General features: G+C 42.7%; 2 protein-coding genes across 3 annotated transcripts in view; one reads left to right on the forward strand and one right to left on the reverse strand.

Moving 5' to 3' along the window:
• cep97 (centrosomal protein 97) overlaps positions 1-22,226 on the forward strand; it is an 82,951-nt gene that overhangs the window by 10,903 nt on the left and 49,822 nt on the right. For both annotated transcript variants that reach the window (XM_078232912.1, XM_078232913.1), the window contains exons 2-3: positions 10,602-10,715; positions 17,993-18,135. In XM_078232912.1, coding sequence (XP_078089038.1) covers positions 10,602-10,715; positions 17,993-18,135 — 257 coding nt within the window. The remainder of the gene's footprint in view (positions 1-10,601; positions 10,716-17,992; positions 18,136-22,226) is intronic.
• On the reverse strand, positions 674-10,608 carry rpl24 (ribosomal protein L24). The gene is made up of 6 exons (XM_078232915.1): positions 10,381-10,608; positions 10,176-10,251; positions 7,637-7,747; positions 3,341-3,477; positions 3,021-3,084; positions 674-797 (listed from the first exon to the last, which is right to left on the reverse strand). The coding sequence occupies exons 1-6, from the start codon at positions 10,383-10,385 to the stop codon at positions 717-719; spliced, it is 474 nt and encodes a 157-aa protein (XP_078089041.1). The 5' UTR covers positions 10,386-10,608; the 3' UTR covers positions 674-716.

The raw sequence follows: 22,226 nt of genomic DNA on the forward strand, positions 1-22,226 counted from the left end.
TTCCCCACATCACTCAGTTCCCCAAGACACCAAAATTCTATCCGATCCTCAAACATATTCCTTGTTGGAACACACATCGCAGCAGAAGAGAATGCAAAAGATTTGCAACCCTTTGAGAATGAAGTAATTTCTCCTAATCTCAGTCCTAAATAATTAGCCCCTTATCCTGATACAGTACTGTTACAGATTTAAGTGGTTGAATGATTGCTTTGATGGTGTTGTCATTGGGGTGTTTCACAGACTCCTGATTAGTTTCATTTTCTGCTCTGTACAAGCATAAGCTCCCACAATAAACTTGTTATTTGGAATCTACGTGTGCAAACCGCATTTTTTTTTCTTTAAAGCCTACAACCCCCATCATAACTATGCATTAGATAGCACAATCGGCAGGAATCTTCAGCATCTGGAAGGATGCCAGTATTAAGCCAAGCTGTACTGAACTGCAAAATTCCTATTCTGATCCCCAGTTCTCTCTCAGCATTTTACTGGTGTACGATTTGGGAAGGACAACAAGTAAAGACTGGATAGGGTTCTCTTTCTTCCCCAACTGCAACACTTTCTGAAGACTGCTTGCAAGACAAGCCCAAAGCATCGAACCTCTGCTAGCACATTTACAAACTCAACAATGTAGTCAAGTTAACTTTGGGATAAAATGGCAAGACATAAAACCTGAAAAAATTCAGTGATTTTTATTTTATATCAACAGTTAACGATGTTTAGCGTTTTCCACCAACACGTGGAGCCTGAGACTTCATTGGCTTGGCAAACTTCTGTTTGGGTGCTGCTTTCTGAGTAGCCTAGAAATACAAAAACATTAAATGAAAATCATGGAAGAGTTGTGACAATATACACTGATTCCAAAATGCCAAGCATTTACAGCACAGAAACTAACCATTCGGCTCCACACAAATCACCTAGCAGCCTTCAACTAACGCCCTCAAGTACATCCTATTTTACTTTTATTTTATCCCTGATGTGCTTTTATCTGGCCTCCCCTTAATTGCAGCTATGCTATTTGCCTCAACCATTATGGCAGAGAGTTCCCACATTCTAACCACCTTGGGTAAAGAAGCATCTTGTGAATTTTCTAGTGGAAATATTAGTAACTATCATGTATTTATGGCTTCTACTTGTGGCCTCACCTATAGGTGAAAGATTTTTTTGCCACCCTACCAAACCCTTTCATAATCTTTTTGCTATAAAAAAAACTGTTCAATCTTTTCAGATGGGTATAACCTCAAGTTCAGGCATAATTCTCATCTTTTTGGACCTTCACCATTGCCTTATTGTTCAATAGAGATCAGAACCTTTTGCAGTATACCACAGCTGATTTAACTAAGGTCTAAACAAGATTAACTTAACTTCTCTGCTTTTCAACTGGACCTCTTATTAACCTGCATCGCTATATTGAGTGTTTTGGAACAATACCCCCAGATGTTCCTATTTAGATACTTACTTTCAGACAAGTAGATGGCATTTTAACTCCTACCCAAACGCTCAGTCTCTTATATTGAAGTCATTTGCCAATTATATGCATATATTGCAAATATATGAATAACTTCCTATATTTTTCTCCTCTATTTAGCCACCCAATTTGGTGTCAGCTGCAAATTTTCTAGTTTTACTTCAGATTTCTGAGGCCCAATTTATGGCAAACAGCTGCCCCAGCATCTATTCTTGTGGAACACCACTACTCACCATTTGTCGATGAGTAACTACCTTCAACCCCCAATCCTTGATTTCCATTTGGTAGTCAGATTGCTATTCAATTCTGCTACTTGACTTGTCTCAGGACTTTTAAAAAATTAATTCACGAGTATTGCGAGCATTTGTGCCCAGCCCCAATTGCCCACAAGGTGGCAGGAAGCCAGCGCCTTGAACTGGTGTAATATGGGTATACCCACAGTAGTTTTAGATAGGGTATTCTGTGATATTGACCCAATGACAGTAAAGGAATGGTGACGCAGTCCCAAATCAGATGGTGCACAGCTTGGAGGCGGCATTGTTCCCATATACCTTTTGCCTGTGACCTTCTAGGCGGAGGCCATAGGTTTGGAAAGTGGCTTAGAAAGTTGCTTCAGTGAATCTTGTGGATGGCACACACTGCTGCCACTGTACACTGATGATGGGAATGAAATGATTAAGGCAGTGAGTGCCGGTCAAGCAGACTGTTTTGTCTGTATGGTGTTGAGCTCCAGTGTTTTTTTGGAACAGCACTCATTCAGATTAAGTGTGAAGTATTCCATCACATTCACAAATTCAAATAGCGTCTATCACATTCCCTTTACCTGCCTGTCACTTCTTGGCACGGTGGCACAGTGGTTAGCACTGCTGCCTCACAGCGCTAGAGACCCAGGCTTGATTTCCAGCTTGGGTCACTGTCTATGTGGAGTTTGCATGTTCTGCTCGTGCTTGCGTGGGTTTCCTCCCACAGTCCAAAGATGTGCAGGTTAGGTGAATTGCCCATGCTAAATTCTCAACGTACCCAAACAGGTGCCAGAGTGTGGCAACCATGGCATTTTCACAGTAACTTCATTGCAGTGTTTATGTAAGCCTACTTGTGACTAATAAATAAACTTTTTGAAGGTTGACCGCCCCTTTCAGAATCAATGTTGATTATTATGTGCTTGGGCATTATTCCTACCATCGCCATTAAGCTAATTCCTTGGATTTGTAATTCATATATAATTTTGGGGCGGGGGGGGGCAAACATTAGCTGACCACCAGTCTTCTGGCACTGCTCGAACTGAATGATTCTTTTCTTCCCCATTTTTATGTTATGTTACACGTCTAATTTTTGATCTTTTCCAATGCCACGCAAAATAGAACCACAGTTAAATTTTAGATTGAAATACATTAATCTCGCACAACATAAGAACAAATAGTTATATTTTACTCTAATTCAAAATGTTTAAATGTTACAGTTTAGATACTTCATATGTTTTGAATATCTTTACCCAAATAGAATGAAGTTCCAATAATCAGAACAATAATTTAAAGAGTTGTATCTGTTTCACTACCTTAGCTGTAGCTGCACTGACTTTCTTTGTTGCAGCTTTGGCCTTCTTAGCCTCCTTGGCAGCCCTGTGGATCAGAAGAGAGTTGAGCAACTTTCCCCCAATTATTTGTACTGGAAGAATTCTGGTTCTCACAAGATGCAACGTAATGAAAACACCCGAACATTACAATATATTGAGGCTGATCAACTGGATATAACTTGTCAACTAAGAAAAATACACATACCGTAGCCATACAAAAATGTTTCCAATTATTTGCACTACAGTGCAAGTAATCAATAAACTTACAACAGAAAACTCTACTTGGCACAATCAGTTCTTACCTGATTGCTTGTTCACGTTGAGCCTTGCGCACCTCAGGCTTCTGATTCCTCTTAGCCATAATCTCAGCAAGAGAGGCACCAGTAATAGCCCGTTGGAACTTCACTGCACGACGGGAGCGCTTTTTCTGAATCTCTTCCTGATAGGAGGTAAAAAGTTTTGAAAAATTAAATTCAATTGTGTCAAGCTGTTTTTAGCTTCATTTCAAATTGTTAACTGAGAAAACTCAGTACTAATTAAACATGACGATAACCTAAAACACGGACAATAAATGGAACGCTTTATCTGTGGCTTGTGTTTTTGAAACTGCATAATTTTAGTCAAGATAATATTTGAATATATTCCAGGTCCCTGCTTTGATTCCAGCAACCACCTAAAACAGGTTTCTAAGATGCCTATACTCAGGAATGAAGTTATGCAATGGAGCATTATTTGTGGAAAGAAGGATGCATGTCTTTAAAATGGACAGTGTCACAGACTAAAAATAAGTGTGCCAATTCTCTTCATTCTTGGGAAACATGGCAATACTAGAATGGGGAAAACATGCATAATTCAAAATTAACATGGCTTTGTCAGGCACAGTTCTTTGCAAAAGTGTTAACAAATGGAAATTGCGTCTGAGAAGCTTGAACATCGAATAGAAGTTATTTTAAATGTTTAGGAAGACTTCATCATGTCAATTCACTCAAACTTTTTACAAAATGCATATTTGATTTCAGGTTCAAATGACTTTCTCATCATAACCTGTGAATATTACCCAAGATGTGGAGATGCCGGCGTTGGACTGGGGTAAACACAGTAAGAAGTTTAACAACACCAGGTTAAAGTCCAACAGGTTTATTTGGTAGCAAAAGCCACACAAGCTTTCGAGGCTCTGAGCCCCTTCTTCAGGTGAGTGGGAATTCTGTTCACAAACAGAACTTATAAGACACAGACTCAATTTACATGAATAATGGTTGGAATGCGAATACTTACAACTAATCCAGTCTTTAAGAAACAAAACAATGGGAGTGGAGAGAGCATCAAGACAGGCTAAAAAGATGTGTATTGTCTCCAGACAAGACAGCCAGTGAAACTCTGCAGGTCCACGCAACTGTGGGAGTTACAAATAGTGTGACATAAATTCTGATTCTAGGATCGCATGATAAAGACTCAGGAGGAAAAAAGCAGAAATATTTATGTGAAATAGTGTGACATAAACCCAATATCCCGGTTGAGGCCGTCCTTGTGTGTGCGGAACCTGGCTATCAGTTTCTGCTCCGCGACTCTGCGCTGTCGTGTGTCGCGAAGGCCGCCTTGGAGAACGCTTACCCGAATATCAGAGGCCGAATGCCCGTGACCGCTGAAGTGCTCCCCAACAGGAAGAGAACAGTCTTGCCTGGTGATTGTCGAGCGGTGTTCATTCATCCGTTGTCGCAGCGTCTGCATAGTTTCCCCAATGTACCATGCCTCGGGACATCCTTTCTTGCAGCGTATCAGGTAGACAACGTTGGCCGAGTTGCAAGAGTATGTACCGTGTACCTGGTGGATGGTGTTCTCACGTGAGATGATGGCATCTGTGTCGATGATCCGGCACGTCTTGCAGAGGTTGCTGTGGCAGGGTTGTGTGGTGTCTTGGTCACTGTTCTCCTGAAGGCTGGGTAGTTTGCTGCGGACAATGGTCTGTTTGAGGTTGTGCGGTTGTTTGAAGGCAAGAAGTGGGGGTGTGGGGATGGCCTTGGCGAGATGTTCGTCTTCATCAATGACATGTTGAAGGCTCCGGAGGAGATGCCGTAGCTTCTCCGCTCCGGGGAAGTACTGGACAACGAAGGGTACTCTGTCCACTGTGTCCCGTGTTTGTCTTCTGAGGAGGTCGGTGCGGTTTTTCGCTGTGGCGCGTTGGAACTGTTGATCAATGAGTCTAGCGCCATATCCTGTTCTTATGAGGGCATCTTTCAGCGTCTGGAGGTGTCTGTTGCGATCCTCCTCATCCGAGCAGATCCTGTGTATACGGAGGGCTTGTCCGTAGGGGATGGCTTCTTTAACGTGTTTAGGGTGGAAGCTGGAGAAGTGGAGCATCGTGAGGTTATCCGTGGGCTTGCGGTACAGTGAGGTGCTGAGGTGACCGTCCTTAATGGAGATGCGCGTGTCCAAGAATGCAACCGATTCCGGAGAGTAGTCTATACGGACAAGCCCTCCGTATACACAGGATCTGCTCGGATGAGGAGGATCGCAACAGACACCTCCAGACGCTGAAAGATGCCCTCATAAGAACAGGATATGGCGCTAGACTCATTGATCAACAGTTCCAACGCGCCACAGCGAAAAACCGCACCGACCTCCTCAGAAGACAAACACGGGACACAGTGGACAGAGTACCCTTCGTTGTCCAGTACTTCCCCGGAGCGGAGAAGCTACGGCATCTCCTCCGGAGCCTTCAACATGTCATTGATGAAGACGAACATCTCGCCAAGGCCATCCCCACACCCCCACTTCTTGCCTTCAAACAACCGCACAACCTCAAACAGACCATTGTCCGCAGCAAACTACCCAGCCTTCAGGAGAACAGTGACCAAGACACCACACAACCCTGCCACAGCAACCTCTGCAAGACGTGCCGGATCATCGACACAGATGCCATCATCTCACGTGAGAACACCATCCACCAGGTACACGGTACATACTCTTGCAACTCGGCCAACGTTGTCTACCTGATACGCTGCAAGAAAGGATGTCCCGAGGCATGGTACATTGGGGAAACTATGCAGACGCTGCGACAACGGATGAATGAACACCGCTCGACAATCACCAGGCAAGACTGTTCTCTTCCTGTTGGGGAGCACTTCAGCGGTCACGGGCATTCGGCCTCTGATATTCGGGTAAGCGTTCTCCAAGGCGGCCTTCGCGACACACGACAGCGCAGAGTCGCGGAGCAGAAACTGATAGCCAGGTTCCGCACACACAAGGACGGCCTCAACCGGGATATTGGGTTTATGTCACACTATTTCACATAAATATTTCTGCTTTTTTCCCCCTGAGTCTTTATCATGCGATCCTAGAATCAGAATTTATGTCACACTATTTGTAACTCCCACAGTTGCGTGGACCTGCAGAGTTTCACTGGCTGTCTTGTCTGGAGACAATACACATCTTTTTAGCCTGTCTTGATGCTCTCTCCACTCCCATTGTTTTGTTTCTTAAAGACTGGATTAGTTGTAAGTATTCGCATTCCAACCATTATTCATGTAAATTGAGTCTGTGTCTTATAAGTTCTGTTTGTGAACAGAATTCCCACTCACCTGAAGAAGGGGCTCAGAGCCTCGAAAGCTTGTGTGGCTTTTGCTACCAAATAAACCTGTTGGACTTTAACCTGGTGTTGTTAAACTTCTTACAATATTACCCAAACCAGAAGACCAAAAGAAATATTCTGTACACTTTTTAAAAAAAACACCGTTCATGTAATTCTCAAATGCTTGCCAGCAGAAAGCTGTCTCTCCCATTGTTATTAAATTCATTACACCAAAATATATCAAAAACAAAAAAGACATGAATTGAAGTCACCTTAGGTTACAGTGATTTATGAACATCCTAATAAATCCTGAATATCAAATATCAGTTACATAATTAAACTAAAAACACTGTCAGCATGAATAGGTTCCACTTAAGACAAAAATCATAGAAATCATAGAAACCCTACAGTGCAGAAGGAGGCCATTCGGCCCATCGAGTCTGCACCGACCACAATCCCAGCCAGGCCCTACCCCCACATATTTTACCCGCTAATCCCTCTAACCTACGCATCCCAGGACTCTAAGGGGCAATTTTTTTTAACCTAGCCAATCAACCTAACCCGCACATCTTTGGACTGTGGGAGGAAACCGGAGCACCCGGAGGAAACCCACGCAGACACGAGGAGAACGTGCAAACTCCACACAGACAGTGACCCGAGCCGGGAATCGAACCCGGGACCCTGGAGCTGTGAAGCAGCAGTGCTAACCACTGTGCTACCGTGCCGCCCTTATTCAGATATACATGTTCAGATAAATAGTCTTTTTTGTTTTTGATATATATTGGTGTAATGATAAATATTCAGATATACATGTTTTTCAGTTGATGTTTAAAGCCAATGAACACAATCCAATTTGCAAAGGTCCCTGACCATAAACTTAATGCAATTATCCAAGGGTACTTTCATTTGAGAATTTCTTTGTGGCTTTAAAGTAACAGTTTCACCTTACCAGTAGAATAATAGTGTACATTACAAAGTATAACACTTCGCCATGCAACCAGAGAGAGACATGTTATATACTTTCACTTACAGACTGCCCTTTTTTGTGCTTGCGCCTGTACAAGACAGTCCAGTTGATCTGTCGAGGGTTTCTCTTGGAGAGGAAGGCCGACTCGCATTTTGAATTCAGAAACTGGAAAACCTACAAACAAGAACAAAATTAGCAACAAATCATTGATCTTATCTAGAACCAGTCTTTTGTGCTATCAGCTTTTTCCAGCATTGATCTCGTTCTTGGCATGAAGTCAAGCAAACTTTAATCTCAAATTATATTTATAATACAGTTCACTGTTAAAACAACATAGATATATTGAAGACTCAAATCAGAAAATAGTTGTGACTTTTCCTCTTTCCAAATCTACAATTTGTTTCCAACTGCACAGTCTTCACAAGACCCTGAAAACTGCAATCACAACCATAAAATTTCTTTCACCAAATATATACCCACAATTCAGTAAACTACTTAAATAAAAGCAAATTACTGCAGATGCTGGAATCTGAAAACAAAAGAGAAAATGCTGGAAAATCTCAGGTCTGGCAGCATCTGTAAGGAGAGAAATGAGCTGACGTTTCAAGTCCAGATGACCCTTTGTCATCTGGATTTGAAATGTCAGCTCTTTTCTCTCCTTACAGATGCTGCCAGACCTGCTGAGATTTTCCAGCATTTTCTCTTTTGGTTTCAGTAAACTACTTCCCCAGTTCAGTGAAAAACGATGACTGGTAACCCTGATCATTTTCGTCTTTTTAGTCTGGATGCTGTGGCCAATTGTCCAAGCTAACATCATAGATCAAAAATCAAATTTGATTTATTACTGTCATAAGTATTAACAGTGAAAAGTATTGTTTCTTGCATGCTATACAAAGCATACCATTCATAGAGAAGGAAGCGAGAGAGTGCAGAATGTAGTGTTACAGTCATAGTTAGGGTGTAGAGAAAGATCAACTTAATGCAAGGTAAGTCCATTCAAAAGTCTGACAGCAGCAGGGTAGAAGCTGTTCTTGAGTCGGCTGGTACGTGACCTCAAACTTTTGTATCTTTTTCCCGACGGAAGAAGGTGGGAGAGAGAATGTCTGGGATGTGTGGGGTCCTTAATTATGCAGGCTGCGTTGCCGAGGCAGTGGGAAGTGTAGACAGAGTCAATGGATGGGAGGCTGGTCCATGGCTCAACATGCTTCTTGAATCAGCAAGTTATGATTTCAAGCCCTACTCCAGAGACTTAAGCACAAAAATCTAGACCAAACAGTCCAGTGTGATACTGTTTGTTCTTTTGGATGAGATGCTACAGTCAATGAATAGAAGACCATCCAAAACTCCATTGTCGATATCCTAACTCTCACCAAGTGCCATTCACTCCACCTCGGTACTCATTGAAGATTAAACACATTTCGGGTGGCACGGTGGTTAGCATTGCTACCTCACAGCGCCAGGGACCCGGGTTCAATTCTGGCCTCGGGTGACTATGTGAAGTTTGCACGTTCTCCCCGTGTTTGCATGAGTTTCCTCTGGGTGCTCCGGTTTCCTCCCACAGTCCAACGATGTGCGGGTTATGTTGATTGGCCATGCTAAATTGTCCCTTAGTGTCAGCGAGATTAGGAGGGTAAATATAGGGGGGAGGTTTTACAGGGATGGGACCTGGGTGGGATTGTTATTGGTGCAGGCCTGATGGGCCAAATGGCCTCTTTCTGCACTGTGGATTCTATTCTATGATTTAAAAATTCTCATTCTTGTATTTAAAACTCTCAATAATCTATGATATCTCCCAGCCCTACAACTTTCCATGATATTTGCATTCTTCCAATTTTAGTCTCAGGCACCTCTGATTTTAAATTATTCTGCCATTGTTTACAGCTCCCTGGGCTCAAATTACCTCCCTAAATGTCTCCACTCTGCTGCCTCATTTTCCTCCTTTTAAGGCACTCCTTAAAGCCAACCTCTTGACCAAACTTTTGGTTATCTGCCCTAACGTATGGCTCAGCATCACATTTCATTTTATAATAACACTGAAATGCCCTGAGCCGGAGTGTTAAAGTCACTAGATAAATGAAAGCTGTTGTTGAGATGTTATGTCTGTCATCTCAGGTGGACATAAAAGCACTATTTTGATGAACAGCAAGGTGTTATCCCAGTGCCCTAGGCAATATTTATACCTCAATTAACAGCACTAAAATACAGTATGTAATCATTATTACATTGCTGTTTGTGGGGCAGCTTGTTGCAGCAAAGAAGCTGTCACCTTTCCTGCACTATATCAGTGGCCACAATTGAAAACTACTTCATTGACTGTAGACTACCCTAGGACATTCCGAGGTAGTGGAAGAAACAATGTAAAACACACGTCTCTTTTGGGATTTTTCACCAGTAGAGTTTTATATCACTGCAGGTAGTGCATGCAATTAGTTAGTTATGAGATCTTTTGCATTCAAATGGCTTCTTCTTGTCAATACAACTTTAATCTACACCCAGCACCAATAAAATAACATGGGCTATCTATCCTGTGCAAACCCACGGGTTTAAAGCGGAATTGCGGCTGCTCCACTTGGTGGAGGGGAAAAGAGTTTTTTTTTCTTACCTTCCCATCAATTCTGGCATAGCGCTTCCCGTGACCCGGGTAGATTTTATACCCACTGAAACTGCACAGTTCGACCCTGGTGAAACAAATAGCCGGTCATCAAGGTTGTTCAGACTTAGCAGCATCATAATTTAACAGAAGATGGGACGATTTAATGGAGAGGAAGAGCGGATGGAAAGAGATTAAATTGGGGATAAAAACTCACTTCATCTCAACAACGAAGATGGCGCGGGCAGAGAGGGAGGAGGATTGTGGGTAAGGCCCTTAACGTCAAAGGGGAGGAGGGGGGGGGATACCACACAAATTTTTTTTTAAAAACAACAAATAAAACTCGGCTAGAAAATTAAAAGAGACCGGTTTTTGGGGCAAGAATGAAACTAATTGTTTTTTAAAAAAAATGTATTTTTGTTGGTATTTTTGTGACAGCAGCCAATGGGCGGTTGGAGCGGTTGCTTGGCGTTGAGCACGCGGGAAGTTGCTGCGTGATGGCGGCGGCGGAGAAGGAGGAGGCTCGCGACATGACAGTTAAAGCAGCCCCGGGTAAGGTGTTTCTGTGCGAGTCGGGCGCCGCCTCTCAATCCTCTGCTCGCACCGAGGTTTCAGGGAGGGAGTCGCCGCTGTGTGTGTGTTTTATTTTCCCCCTCCCAAGCTGCAGGGTAACGGGCTGACACCTGCCCGAGGGTCGCTCCCTATTGCTGCAGCCTGGAGGTTGTAGTTGTCCGGCTCACCTGTCGCCGTGGAGATGAAAGGGGGAAACGGTCAGCACCTTGTCACTACAATTCCCAGAGCAACCAGTGCACTAGACCTCCGAAATACTCTTATTTCTCTCCCTCTCTCTTTGTCCACCAATGTTACGGATTTCTTTTTTTTTAAAAAAAGAGTCCGTATTCTATAATTTGTGTGTCCAAAATCAGTGCTTGGATTTTCTATTCATCTAACTGCAGTTTCTATAGGATGCACAGATCATTTAGCCCAGCCAGCCCATGTTACTTGTGTTCCATTTCAGCCTTTTTTTCAGTTCATCCTCATTTAATTATGCCAGAATAACCCAGTATTTTTCTCATGTACTTACTTAACTAATCTTTTTAAATGTACCCGTCCTATTCACTTCAACTAAACTACTCCTGTTGGTAGTGAGTTCCACACTCTCGCCAATCTCTGGATCAAAAAGTTTCTTCTGAATACCCTATTTGATTTTTCATGGTGATTATCGCATGTTTATGGGCTGTATCTTTTTGCTGTTCCCCATGAGTGGAAACATTTTCTCGATTTTTACTCAATCCAAACCTTTCAGAATTGTAAGAGTCTCTTAATAGGTCCCCCCTTCCCCCCTCCTTTTTAAGAGGAAAAAAAAGGGCCTGTATTTCTGGTAGCATTCTTGTAAATCGTCTTATACCCTTTCCAGTGCCTCTATCTCTTTATAGTATGGTCACCAGAAATAGAATGCAATACTCCAGATGTAGTCTCACCAAGGTTTGGTATAAGTTTAGCATCTCTTTACTTTCAATTCTATTCCTCTAGAAATAAGCCTTAGTGTTTGATTTATCATGACTTTGTTAGCCTGTCACTACTTTTACTGATTTGTTTATTTGTACTCCCAAATTACTTTGTTCTTTTTCCCCACTTAGTGATGTGCAAACTCATTTTTTTCTGGCTTAAAATGTAATACCTCACATTTATCTATGTTGTAATTCATTTGCCAATTATATTCTTATTCTGGAACTTTAATATCATTGCTTGTTGCAATTCTCTTCAGTATTGTTTTGAATTTGAGAAAATACTTGCATTTGTATTGTGCTTTTCACAACCTCAACATGTCTCAAAACTTTCAGTCAGTGAACTACTTTTCTCTATAGCCACTGATGTAATATCAGAAATCCAGGCAGCCAATATAGCACAGCAATCTCCCTCAAATAGAAATGTGATAATGATCAGTAATCTGTTTTGGTGATTAAATCTATGTCAAAAAGCATTGACATGAAATTTTCTTTTATTACTAATTCTGTTTTTCTCTGTTCAGTAATACAACATTGAAGAGCACAGATTAAACCTTGGTATAGCATCCGTTTCAAAAGTTGTCACCTCTGACAGTATGGCAAGATACCTTGCATAATGTTGTGTGGCAGCACCCTGCTAAATGGGATAGATTTCAAACAGAACTAGCAACACAAGACTGGGCATCCATGATGTGCTGTGGGCCATTAGCAGCAGCAAAATTGTACTCAACCACAATAACCCCATGGCCCGGCATATCCCCCATTACCACCAAACCAAGGGATCAACTCTGTTTCAATGAAAAGTTCAGGAAGGCACGCCAGGAGCAACACTAGGCATACTGAAAAATGAGATGTCAACTTGGTGAAGCTACAAAACAGGACTACTTGTGTGCCAATCAGTATAAGCAGCAAGTAATAGACACAGTCAAGCAATCCCACAACCACTGGATTAGATAAACTCTGCAGTCGTGCCACATCTCGCTGTAAATGGTGTTGGACAATTAAACAACTCACTAGAGGAGGAAGCTCCACAAATATTCCTGTCCTCAATCATGAAGGATCCCAGTACATCGATGCAAATGATAAGGCTGGTGGGAATCAAATCTGACACAAAGGAAGATAGTTGTGGTGATTGGAGGTCAATCATCTCAGATTCAGAACATCACTGCAGGAATTCCTCAGGGAATTGTCCTAACCATCTTCAGCTGCTTCATCAATGACCTTCCTGCCATCATAAGGTCAGAAGTGGGGATGTTCGCTGATGACTGCACAATGTTCAGTATCATTCACAATGACTCCGATACTAAAGCAGTCCATGTCAAAATGCAGCAAGATCTGGACAAGATCCAGACATGGGCTGACAAGTGGCAAGTAACATTTGCGCCACACAAGTGCCAGACAATGACCATCTCCAAGAAGAGAGGATCTAACCATTGGCCCTTGGCATTCAATAGCATTACCATCATTGAATTCCCCACTATCAACATCCAGGGAGATACCTTTGACCAGAAACTGAACTGGACTAGCCATATAAATACTGTGACTACCCAAGCAGGTCGTAGACTAGGAATCCTGTGGCAAATGACTCTCACACTGACTCCCCAAAGCCTGTCCATTATCTACAAGGCACAAGTCAGGAGTGTAATGGAATGCTCTCTCCGCTTGCCTGGATGAATGCAGCTCCAACAACACACAGCTCGATGCCATTCAGGACAAAGCAGCCAGCTTGATTGCTATCCCTTCCACAAACATTCCACCCCTTCACCATCAATGAACGGTGGCAGCTGTGTACCCTCTATAAAGTGCACTGCAGGAACTCACCAAGGTTCCTTAAGCAGCACATTCCAAACCCATGACCACTACCATGTAGAAGGACAAGGGCAGCAAATAGGTGGGAACACCACCTGAAGATTCCCCTCCAGCCACTCACCAGCCTGATGCCGCTGGGTCAAAATCCTGGAGCTCCCTCCCTAACAGCACTGGGTGCACCTACACCTCGAACTGCAGTGGTTCAAGAAGGCAGCTACGGATGGACAATACATGCTGGCCTGGCTAGCAACACCCACATCCCATAACTTTTAAGAAATGTACTGCACTGGCGATGCAGATTAGATGTTCGAGGGGAATTTTCATGTCCTGTTTGCCATGGAATCATAGCGGGGGGGGTGGACCATGCAAAGGTCCATTGACCTCTGACGGGATTTTCTGGTTTTGGGGTGAGTGTGGCTGGAAAATTCTGCCCCAAATCTGAGTAAACTTGAAACCACAACTTCTGACTCGGGCAAGAATGTTCCCACTGAGGATAACAAATGTATTGGTTAATAGTGAGAAGAATATACAAAATGGGAGCTGGAGTAGACCATAGAGCCTATTGCATCTGCTTTGCTAGTCAATATAATCAAGGCTGATCTTTGCCTAAACCTAATTTTTCTGTCAGCTCCCTATATCCCTTGATTTCCCCGAGAAATCAAAAATATATTCAATGATGGAGCACCCACAGCTCTCAGGTTTAAGAGAATTCCACAGATTTACCACCCTTTAAAGAAATTTCTCTTCATTTCAGTCCTAAATGTTCAGCCGTTATCCTGAGACTGTCCTTTTGTTTTAGATTCCCCAGTAAACTCCAGAGTATAAAATCCCAATTTACTCAGCCTCTCATCATTGGCCAGCCCCCTCATCCCAGTGAACCTTTGTACTGCCTTCAATGTAAGTACATTTTTGTTAAGTATAGAGACCAAAACTACACATGGTCTAGGTGTGGTCTCGCTGAAGTCTGGTACAAGAAAATAAATATTTAGGTGATTGAGCAATACAGTATCACAGAAAGTTTATTAGAAGGTTTTCAAAGGAAGGCAGTGGTGTTACAAGACAATGTTCCAGGGGTCCAGGTGGTAGGGTGTGAGAAATGGTCTCAAAGTGGTAGTCCATTATCTACGAGGCACAAGTAAGGTGGAAAACTTGCGACTTGTCTGGATGAGTATGGCTCCTCCAACACTTGAGACTTTTGCCACCCGAGGCAAAGCAGCTCACTCAACCAGCATCCTATCACCACTATAAACAGTCACTCCCTCCACCTGAAGCACAGTGGAAGCAGTGTGTACTGTATACAAGGTGCAATGCAGCAACTTGCAAACTCTTTTCAACTTTCTAAACCCTGTCACCTGGAAGGACAAGGCAGTCGACACATGGGGACACCACCACCCGCAAGTTCCCTTTGCCAAGCCTCACACCATCCTGACTTACAAACTGTGTCGCCATTTTCTTTATTGTCATTTGTCAAAATCCTAAAACTGGCTTCCTCACAGCACTGTGGGTTTACCTACACCATCTGGACTGCAGTGGTTTAAGAAAGTGACTCGCCACAACTTACTTGAGGGCAGTTAGAGATGGGCAATTAAATGCTGTTCTAGCCAATGATGCCAGCATCCCATGAATTAAACTAGATATCAAGTCAAAACGCTGTTTTGAAATAAATGTAACATGCAATACCATCTTTTAACATTGTTATCTTGCTCGATGTTAATCACAGGACATTTCAGTTAGTGATGTTAATGATAGGGAGTGGCCCAGAATCGTTGTACTGTATTGAAAAGAGCAAGTGGTTGTTAGGGCTGTTCCAGGGCCATGTGATACGAGAGACATACAGTATTGGGGAAATGCAGATTTTCCAACCTGTGATATGATATCCTGGGTTGCATGGCTCAAGTGTGACTATCAGGTCAATTTGCTGTCCTAACCTTAGTTGTTCGCAATGGTACATTGGAATGCTCCCTTTATTTAATGTTGTTGTTCCAACAGGTCTGTTTCAGATTTTTTATGTCACTATTTGATTTTTTTAAATCAAAGAAATATCTTGAGACTGTTGTTTAAAAAAAAAAACTTTGAATCAAAAGTACACTTTCTTTCCTCTGACCTTTCCTCTGACCAAATTGTTTCAGCTTGGGGGGGCGGGGGGGAACTTTCATCCGTTCTGAATGTGATAATGTGTTGATGAATGAAGGTCTTTTGCTGCTGGTATCCCTTTTACAGTTTGTCCAAGGAACATTTTTCAAATGAGTTCAACATTCAAGGAGTTCATTATTTTTTCCTCATCTGATGCACAGTTTCCAGCAGGAGTGTCTTGGGCCAATTTTCTCTTTTAGTTGAGACTCTGCATTTCAATGTCATCCTCAATTGTATCTAAAGCCATGATGGTTTGCCCAAAACTAAAAACGACACATACAATGGGATTTGATTTTGATCCGTGCTCGGTAAACTGAAATACTGTCAGTTTTGTTCAACTCTAGTACAGTACTTGCCTCAGAATTAGGTAGTAAGTTCAAGCTCTACTTTATAATTTGCACCTACTGACACCAATGTGATATGCTGCATTATTAAAATGTCCTTTTTCCAATGAGATTCTAAACTGAGGTCCTATCTGCCAGCATACATTCAAAAGAAGACAATTTGCGTTTAAGCTGGAGACCCTCAAAATGTGCTTTGCAGCCAATTCAGTACATTTCGAGTAGTCAACTGTGTTATGTAATCAAACACGACCTACTGAATTAGGCAAACAGCGATGAGATGAATGAAATCTGTTTCTGGTAGTGTTGGGTGAGGCATAAATTTTTACTGGGACGTACCAAGTGATCAGATTTGAAAAATTAACGCAAACAAAAGAAATAGGAACAGGCCGTTTGGCCCCTAGAGCCTTGCTCCATCATTCAATAAGATCATGGCTGGTCTGATTTGATTCCCTTTTAGATCAAAATTTATCAATTAGCCCTGAATATATTCAATGACCAAGCCCTGCTAACTGGGGAAGAGAAATCCAAACATAACCCTCAGGGAAAAAAAAATCAACTTCACTAGAATCACTACTCTACAGTGCAGAAGGAGGTCATGATTCAGCCCATCGAGCCTGCCCTGTCAACTGTCCTACCCATGCCCTATCCCCATAACCCCACTGTTATCTCCTCCTTAAATGGAAGATCCCTTATTTTGAATAGTGCCCCTCGTTCTAGTCACTCCCACGAGGCAAAACCCCTTCAGTTTATTGGGGAATTTAAAGGGGAATTTCACAGTAACTTCATTGCCGTGTTAATGTAAGTCTTGCTTGTGACTAATAAATAAACTTTACTTTTACTTTAGTTTATTGTCTCATCTGAAGGATAGCACTTCTGGCAATGTCATCATCTACAAGTACTACAGTTAATGCTCAAACCAGTGACCTTCTGATTCAAAAGCAAGAGTGCTAGCGGACATGTCACTAAAAAAAGGAGATTTCTGTTGATATCTTGGCCAACATTTATATTCTAACCTGCACCACTTAAGGTCTTATTTGCCAGTGTGAGGCCAACTTTTTGGATCAAAATGCAGTAAATTCCGGTTATTCAATTATGCAAAGCTTGGGACAGTGAAGGTCCAAAGGACTAGAAATTTAGTTGCCCTGTTTCTAGGGCACAAGAGGTCATGATTTGCCACTTCCCTGTCACTGTTCAGATCGAGGCAAGCAACAAACGCAAACATGGTACGTGTAGTATTCATTTCCTTTAAGGGTCATGCTTATTTTCTTTCTTGCTTTCTTACTTCACCATGCTTATCATGTCTGTTTGTCATACATAACCCAGCAGTTGGCAGACCTCATGCTAAGTAAGGTTATGTCTCCAAAGTATGTGGCTCCACAGTATCATCTGTTGAAACCTGGCATCCACTCCCAGAGACCTTCAGAATCTTCTCTGCATATACTTTATTGATGCCATTGACTTGTAAAATAAGCTTAGACTTTTTTATATTATTTCAAATTAATAGATGAGAATGGCTGCAATGGATCCCCCTCCACCCCCAACTCTTGTTGGCTTGCAATTCTGGGCTGATGTTTTTCATTTTTGAGCAGTCCTCAAATCTGCAGCCCCAACTGAATCCCTCCACAACAAGTATTTTAATTATGTAATGATTGATGTGCTGCTCTGTCGAGATCTCTCTCCCTGACTTTGTAATTCTCATGGGAAGTTTTAGAAATTAATCAACATACTCTAACTGGGTAACAGAATGCAATGGTGCACAAATTGTGCTGCTCTATTTTGTTATTGACCCCTTGGTATTTTAGTAATCTGGCAAATAAATCTTGGATGTGGCATTTATTTTTTAGAGCACCTTACAAATATCATATGATTTCCTATAATTCTACATTTGGACTTTTGTAATATAGGATAGCCTACATTTTTTATGACATGAATATTCACATTTGAGTACTGGTACAAAAGTTCAGTACATGGAAAATTAAATATATTCTGAAACTCTGAGCAACATGTTAATTCAGAATTTATTTTTATTTTTCAGATCGAGTAGTTGATTTATCAGGGATGGGATTGCAGCATTTGGATACAGTTTCTCTGTCTGTGACAAACACGTTTACTTTGATTCTGGACAAGAACCAACTGACTAAATTGGAAAGTGTGGAGAAATGCAGTGATTTAGTACAAGTAGGTGGTACCAGTCTTTAACTTGAAATTTTAAAGGACAGCACCGTGGGCTTGAAGGATTTTGTAGTGATAATGTTTTAGAATATCCTCTCTGCTTCAGAGTAACTGTTGTGAATAAATGGAAAGTAACATGCTATTTGGATTGCATTGCAAAATATGTTGTGTTACTTTTGTATTTTGCTCATTTGTTCAGCGGACCTAACTGGGGAAGTAGCTATGCAATTTTACAATTCCTTAAGTTAGAAACATAGAAACAAGAAGCAGGAGTAGGCCATTCCACTCCTCCCTCCCTCCCTCCCTCCCTCCCTCCCTCCCTCTCTCTCTCTCTCTCTCTCTCTCTCTCTCTTTCCCCCCCCCCCTCCCCATATTGAAATCTCACAATGTTTTGGCCTCAACTACATTCTGTGGTAGTGAATTCCACACAGTCACCACTCTGAGTGAAGAAATTTCTCTTCTCCTCTCAATTCTAAATGTTTATCCCTTATCCTCAAACTATGGTCCCCCCCCCCTAGTTCTTTGATATGATCAAGCACCTGCAGCAAAAAAGTAGTTTTGCAAAATCTGTTCATTTTCCTTCAAAAATGTAATCCAGAATTCTTGGACTTGCTCCAGGTCAAGATCTTGCTTTAGTTGATCTTATTGTATTCTGTTAAGATTAGAGTCAAGGTATGATGAGCAAAAATATAGCTTGGTAGAGCATGTATGTATCTTAAGATGATTGTAATGCCTGCATCACTTTTTGGTGTTTTTTTTCATCCCCACTGTACATTTCCAACTTTCTTCCCTTTTTCACTTGTGTTCAAATGCACCCATGTTCTGGGTTGAATTATGGAATGGAATTTATTGGAGTAAAATTTACCGAAGTAGCACTATAAACAAAATGGTCACCTGGTAGTACAGAACGAATGTTGCTAAAATGCAAGAGATATTGTAAAGTTTCTGTTGTGTTCATCAGGACAAATGCAAGAAAGCAACACTTCTAATGGAAGGAAGGGGTGGCACAGTGGTTAGTATTGCTGCCTCACAACGCCAGGGACCTGGGTTTAATTCCGGCCTCGGGTGACTGTGTCTGTGTGAAGTTTTGCATGTTCTCTCCATGTCTGCGTGAGTTTCCTCCAAGTGCTCCGGTGTCCTCCCACAGTCCAAAGATGTGCAGGTTAGGTGGATTGGCCATGCTAAATTGCCCCTTAGTGTCAAGGGATTAGAAGGGTGACTACATGGGGTTGTGGGGATAGGGCTTGGGTGGGATTGTGGTCAGTGCAGACTCAATGGGCCAAATAGCCGCCTCCTGCACTGTAGGGAATCTGAGAACAATTTTTACTACAGGGGAAAAGGGTGTTGTTTGGTTGGGAAGTCAACTGTGGTTGAGGTGTTGCCATGGAGAAAGCAGCAGTGAACTGTAGACACACTAGGCCTCTGGGTAATTCAAAAAAGTCACAAGGTTTGAACATATTCGTTTGCAAAGGAAGGGTTCTTGTGCAATCATCAGCGAACATCCCCACTTCTGGTTGAGCCTCAGACATTACTCTGAGGACACCTTTGCAGTGATTTCCCAATACTGAAATAATTGGCCATATTCCTTTGTGCTAGGTACAACTCCAACCAGTGGAAAGTCTCTCTCTCTCTTCCTTCTCCCCCCCCCGCCCCATGCCACACATGGTCACATGCTACAAAAATGTCAAGGCAGTAATCCCCACAGATTGAACCAAGGCTGTAATGAGGTGTCAGGAGCTGAGTGGCCTTGGAAGATCCTAAACTGAGCATCAGAAGCAGACTATTGCTGAGTGAGTGCTGCATGATTGTGCTGGTGACGACTCCTTCCACTGCTTTGCTAATGATTGAAAGTAGACTAATGGAGCAGTAATTGGCCAGGTTGGATTTGTCCTGCTTTTTGTGAACAGCTCATATCTGGGCAATTTTCCACACTCTGTGTAAATTTCAGTGTTGTAGCTGTACTTGGCCAGAGATGCAGCTATTTCTGGGCCTCAAGTCCTACAGTGCTATTGTTAGGATGTTGTCCGGATCAAGCTAGAGTCCCAGGCCAGCCACACCAACCCCCACCAACTATGGCAAGGTCTGCAAGACATAACAGGCTACAAGATGAAGGTATGTAAAATCGCTGGCTCCAACGCATCACTCCCTGATTAACTCAATGCATTCTATGCCCCTTTTGAGCAAGAGGTCGGCAAGAGCATGCCCTCCACCCTGGATGAACCTGTATCTGGGGTCACCATTGCAGATGTCAGAGCAGCTTTCTCAAAGGTCAACCCACGGAAAGTGACTGGCCCAGATGGGGTACCCAGAGGAGCACTCAGATCCTGTGTGGATCAGCTGACGGGAGTATTCGCAGATATCTTTAACATCTCTTTACAACAATCTGAGGTTCCTATCTGCTTCAAGAAAATGACCATCATCCAGGTACCAAGAAAAACCAAGCAGCGTGCCTTAATGACTATCGGCCGGTGGTTCTGACATCCATCATTATGAAGTGCTTTGAAAGGCTAGTCGTGGCACAAATTAATTCCAGCCTTCTGGACTACCTGGATCCACTGCAGTTTGCCTATCGCCACAACAGGTCCACAGCAGACGCCATTTCCCTGGCCCTGCACTCAACCCTGGCACACCTAGATAACAAGGACACCTATGTCAGACTCCTATTTATTGACTACAGCTCAGCCTTCAACACTATTATTCCCACAAAACTCATCTCCAAACGCTGTGGCTGGGGCCTCAGCACCTCCCTCTGTGACTGGGTCCTGAACTTCCTAACTCACAGACCACAATCAGTAAGGATAGGCAACAATGCCTCCTCCTCAATCATCCTTAACAATGGTGCCCCACAAGGCTGTGCTCTCAGCCCCCTACTATACTCCTTGTACACCTATGACTGTGCGGCCAAATTCCCCTCTAACTCGATTTTCAAGTTTGCTGACGACACCACCGTAAGTGGGTTGGATCTCAAATAATGATGAGACAGAGTACAGGAATGAGTTAGAGAATGTGGTGAACTGGTGCGGCAACAATAATCTCTCCCTCCAATGTCAACAAAACGAAGGAGATTGTCATCGACTTCAGGATGTGTAAAGAAGAACCAGGGGCGTAGCCAGGTTCTAAAGTTAGGGGGAGCGAGCACATAAAGGTGCCACGACATTAAAAAATGACCACCCCCTCATTACTATTCTGCCAATCCCCGCCTGCCCTGTCCAGGCACCGCCCTGCGCTGATGTCACCACAGTCTGGCATCATTACGTCGCACGCAAACCAACTGTTCTTTTCTCAGTAATTTATTTTCTTTCCTTTTTAAAAAAAACATTTATTTTTGACCAAAAAACCTTCTCTTTTTCTCAAAACAGAAAAATAAAATAAACACCAAAAAAATTAAATACATTTATATTTTCTCAGGATTTTTCAAACGCCCCGTTGAAAAGGCGCCACTTTTGAAGAATGTGTGCGGGGGAGCGGTCGCTGCCCCTGAACCCCCTCTAGTTACGCCACTGAGGAGAACATGCCCCTGTCTACATCAACGGGGACGAAGTAGAAAGGGTCGAGAGCGTCAAGTTTTTAGGTGTCCAGATCACCTGTCCTCATCCCCGCATGCCGTCACTATAGTTAAGAAAGCCCACAAACCCCTCTACTTTCTCAGAAGACTAAGGAAATTTGTCATGTCAGCTACGACTCTTATTAGCGTTTACAGATGCACCATAGAAAGCATTCTTTCTGGTTGTATCACAGCTTGGTATGGCTCCTGCTCTGCCCAAGACCGCAAGAAACTACAAAAGATCATGAATGTAGCCCAACCCATCATGCAAACCAGCCTCTCATCCTTTGACTCTGCCTACACTTCCTGTTGCCTCTGCAAAGCAGCCAGCGTAATTAAGGACCACACGCATCCCGGACATTCTCTCTTCCACCTTCGGTCGGGAAAAAGATACAAAAGTCTGAGGTCACGTACCAACCGACTCAAGAACAGCTTCTTCCCTGCTGCTATCAGACTTTTGAATGAACCTACCTTGCATTAAGTTGATCTTTCTCTTCACCCTAGCTATGACTGTAACACTACATTCTGCACTCTCTCCTTTCCTTCTCAATGC

Source organism: Mustelus asterias, chromosome 17, assembly GCF_964213995.1.
Source record: "Mustelus asterias chromosome 17, sMusAst1.hap1.1, whole genome shotgun sequence".
Taxonomy (NCBI): domain Eukaryota; kingdom Metazoa; phylum Chordata; class Chondrichthyes; order Carcharhiniformes; family Triakidae; genus Mustelus; species Mustelus asterias.

Coding starts and splice junctions, on each gene's coding strand:
- rpl24 (XM_078232915.1), bottom strand. Junction 7,748..10,175: donor ATGCCAGAATTGATGGGAAG/GTAAGAAAAAAA, acceptor TCTTGTTTGTAG/GTTTTCCAGTTTCTGAATTC. Junction 3,085..3,340: donor CAACGTGAACAAGCAATCAG/GTAAGAACTGAT, acceptor TCTGATCCACAG/GGCTGCCAAGGAGGCTAAGA.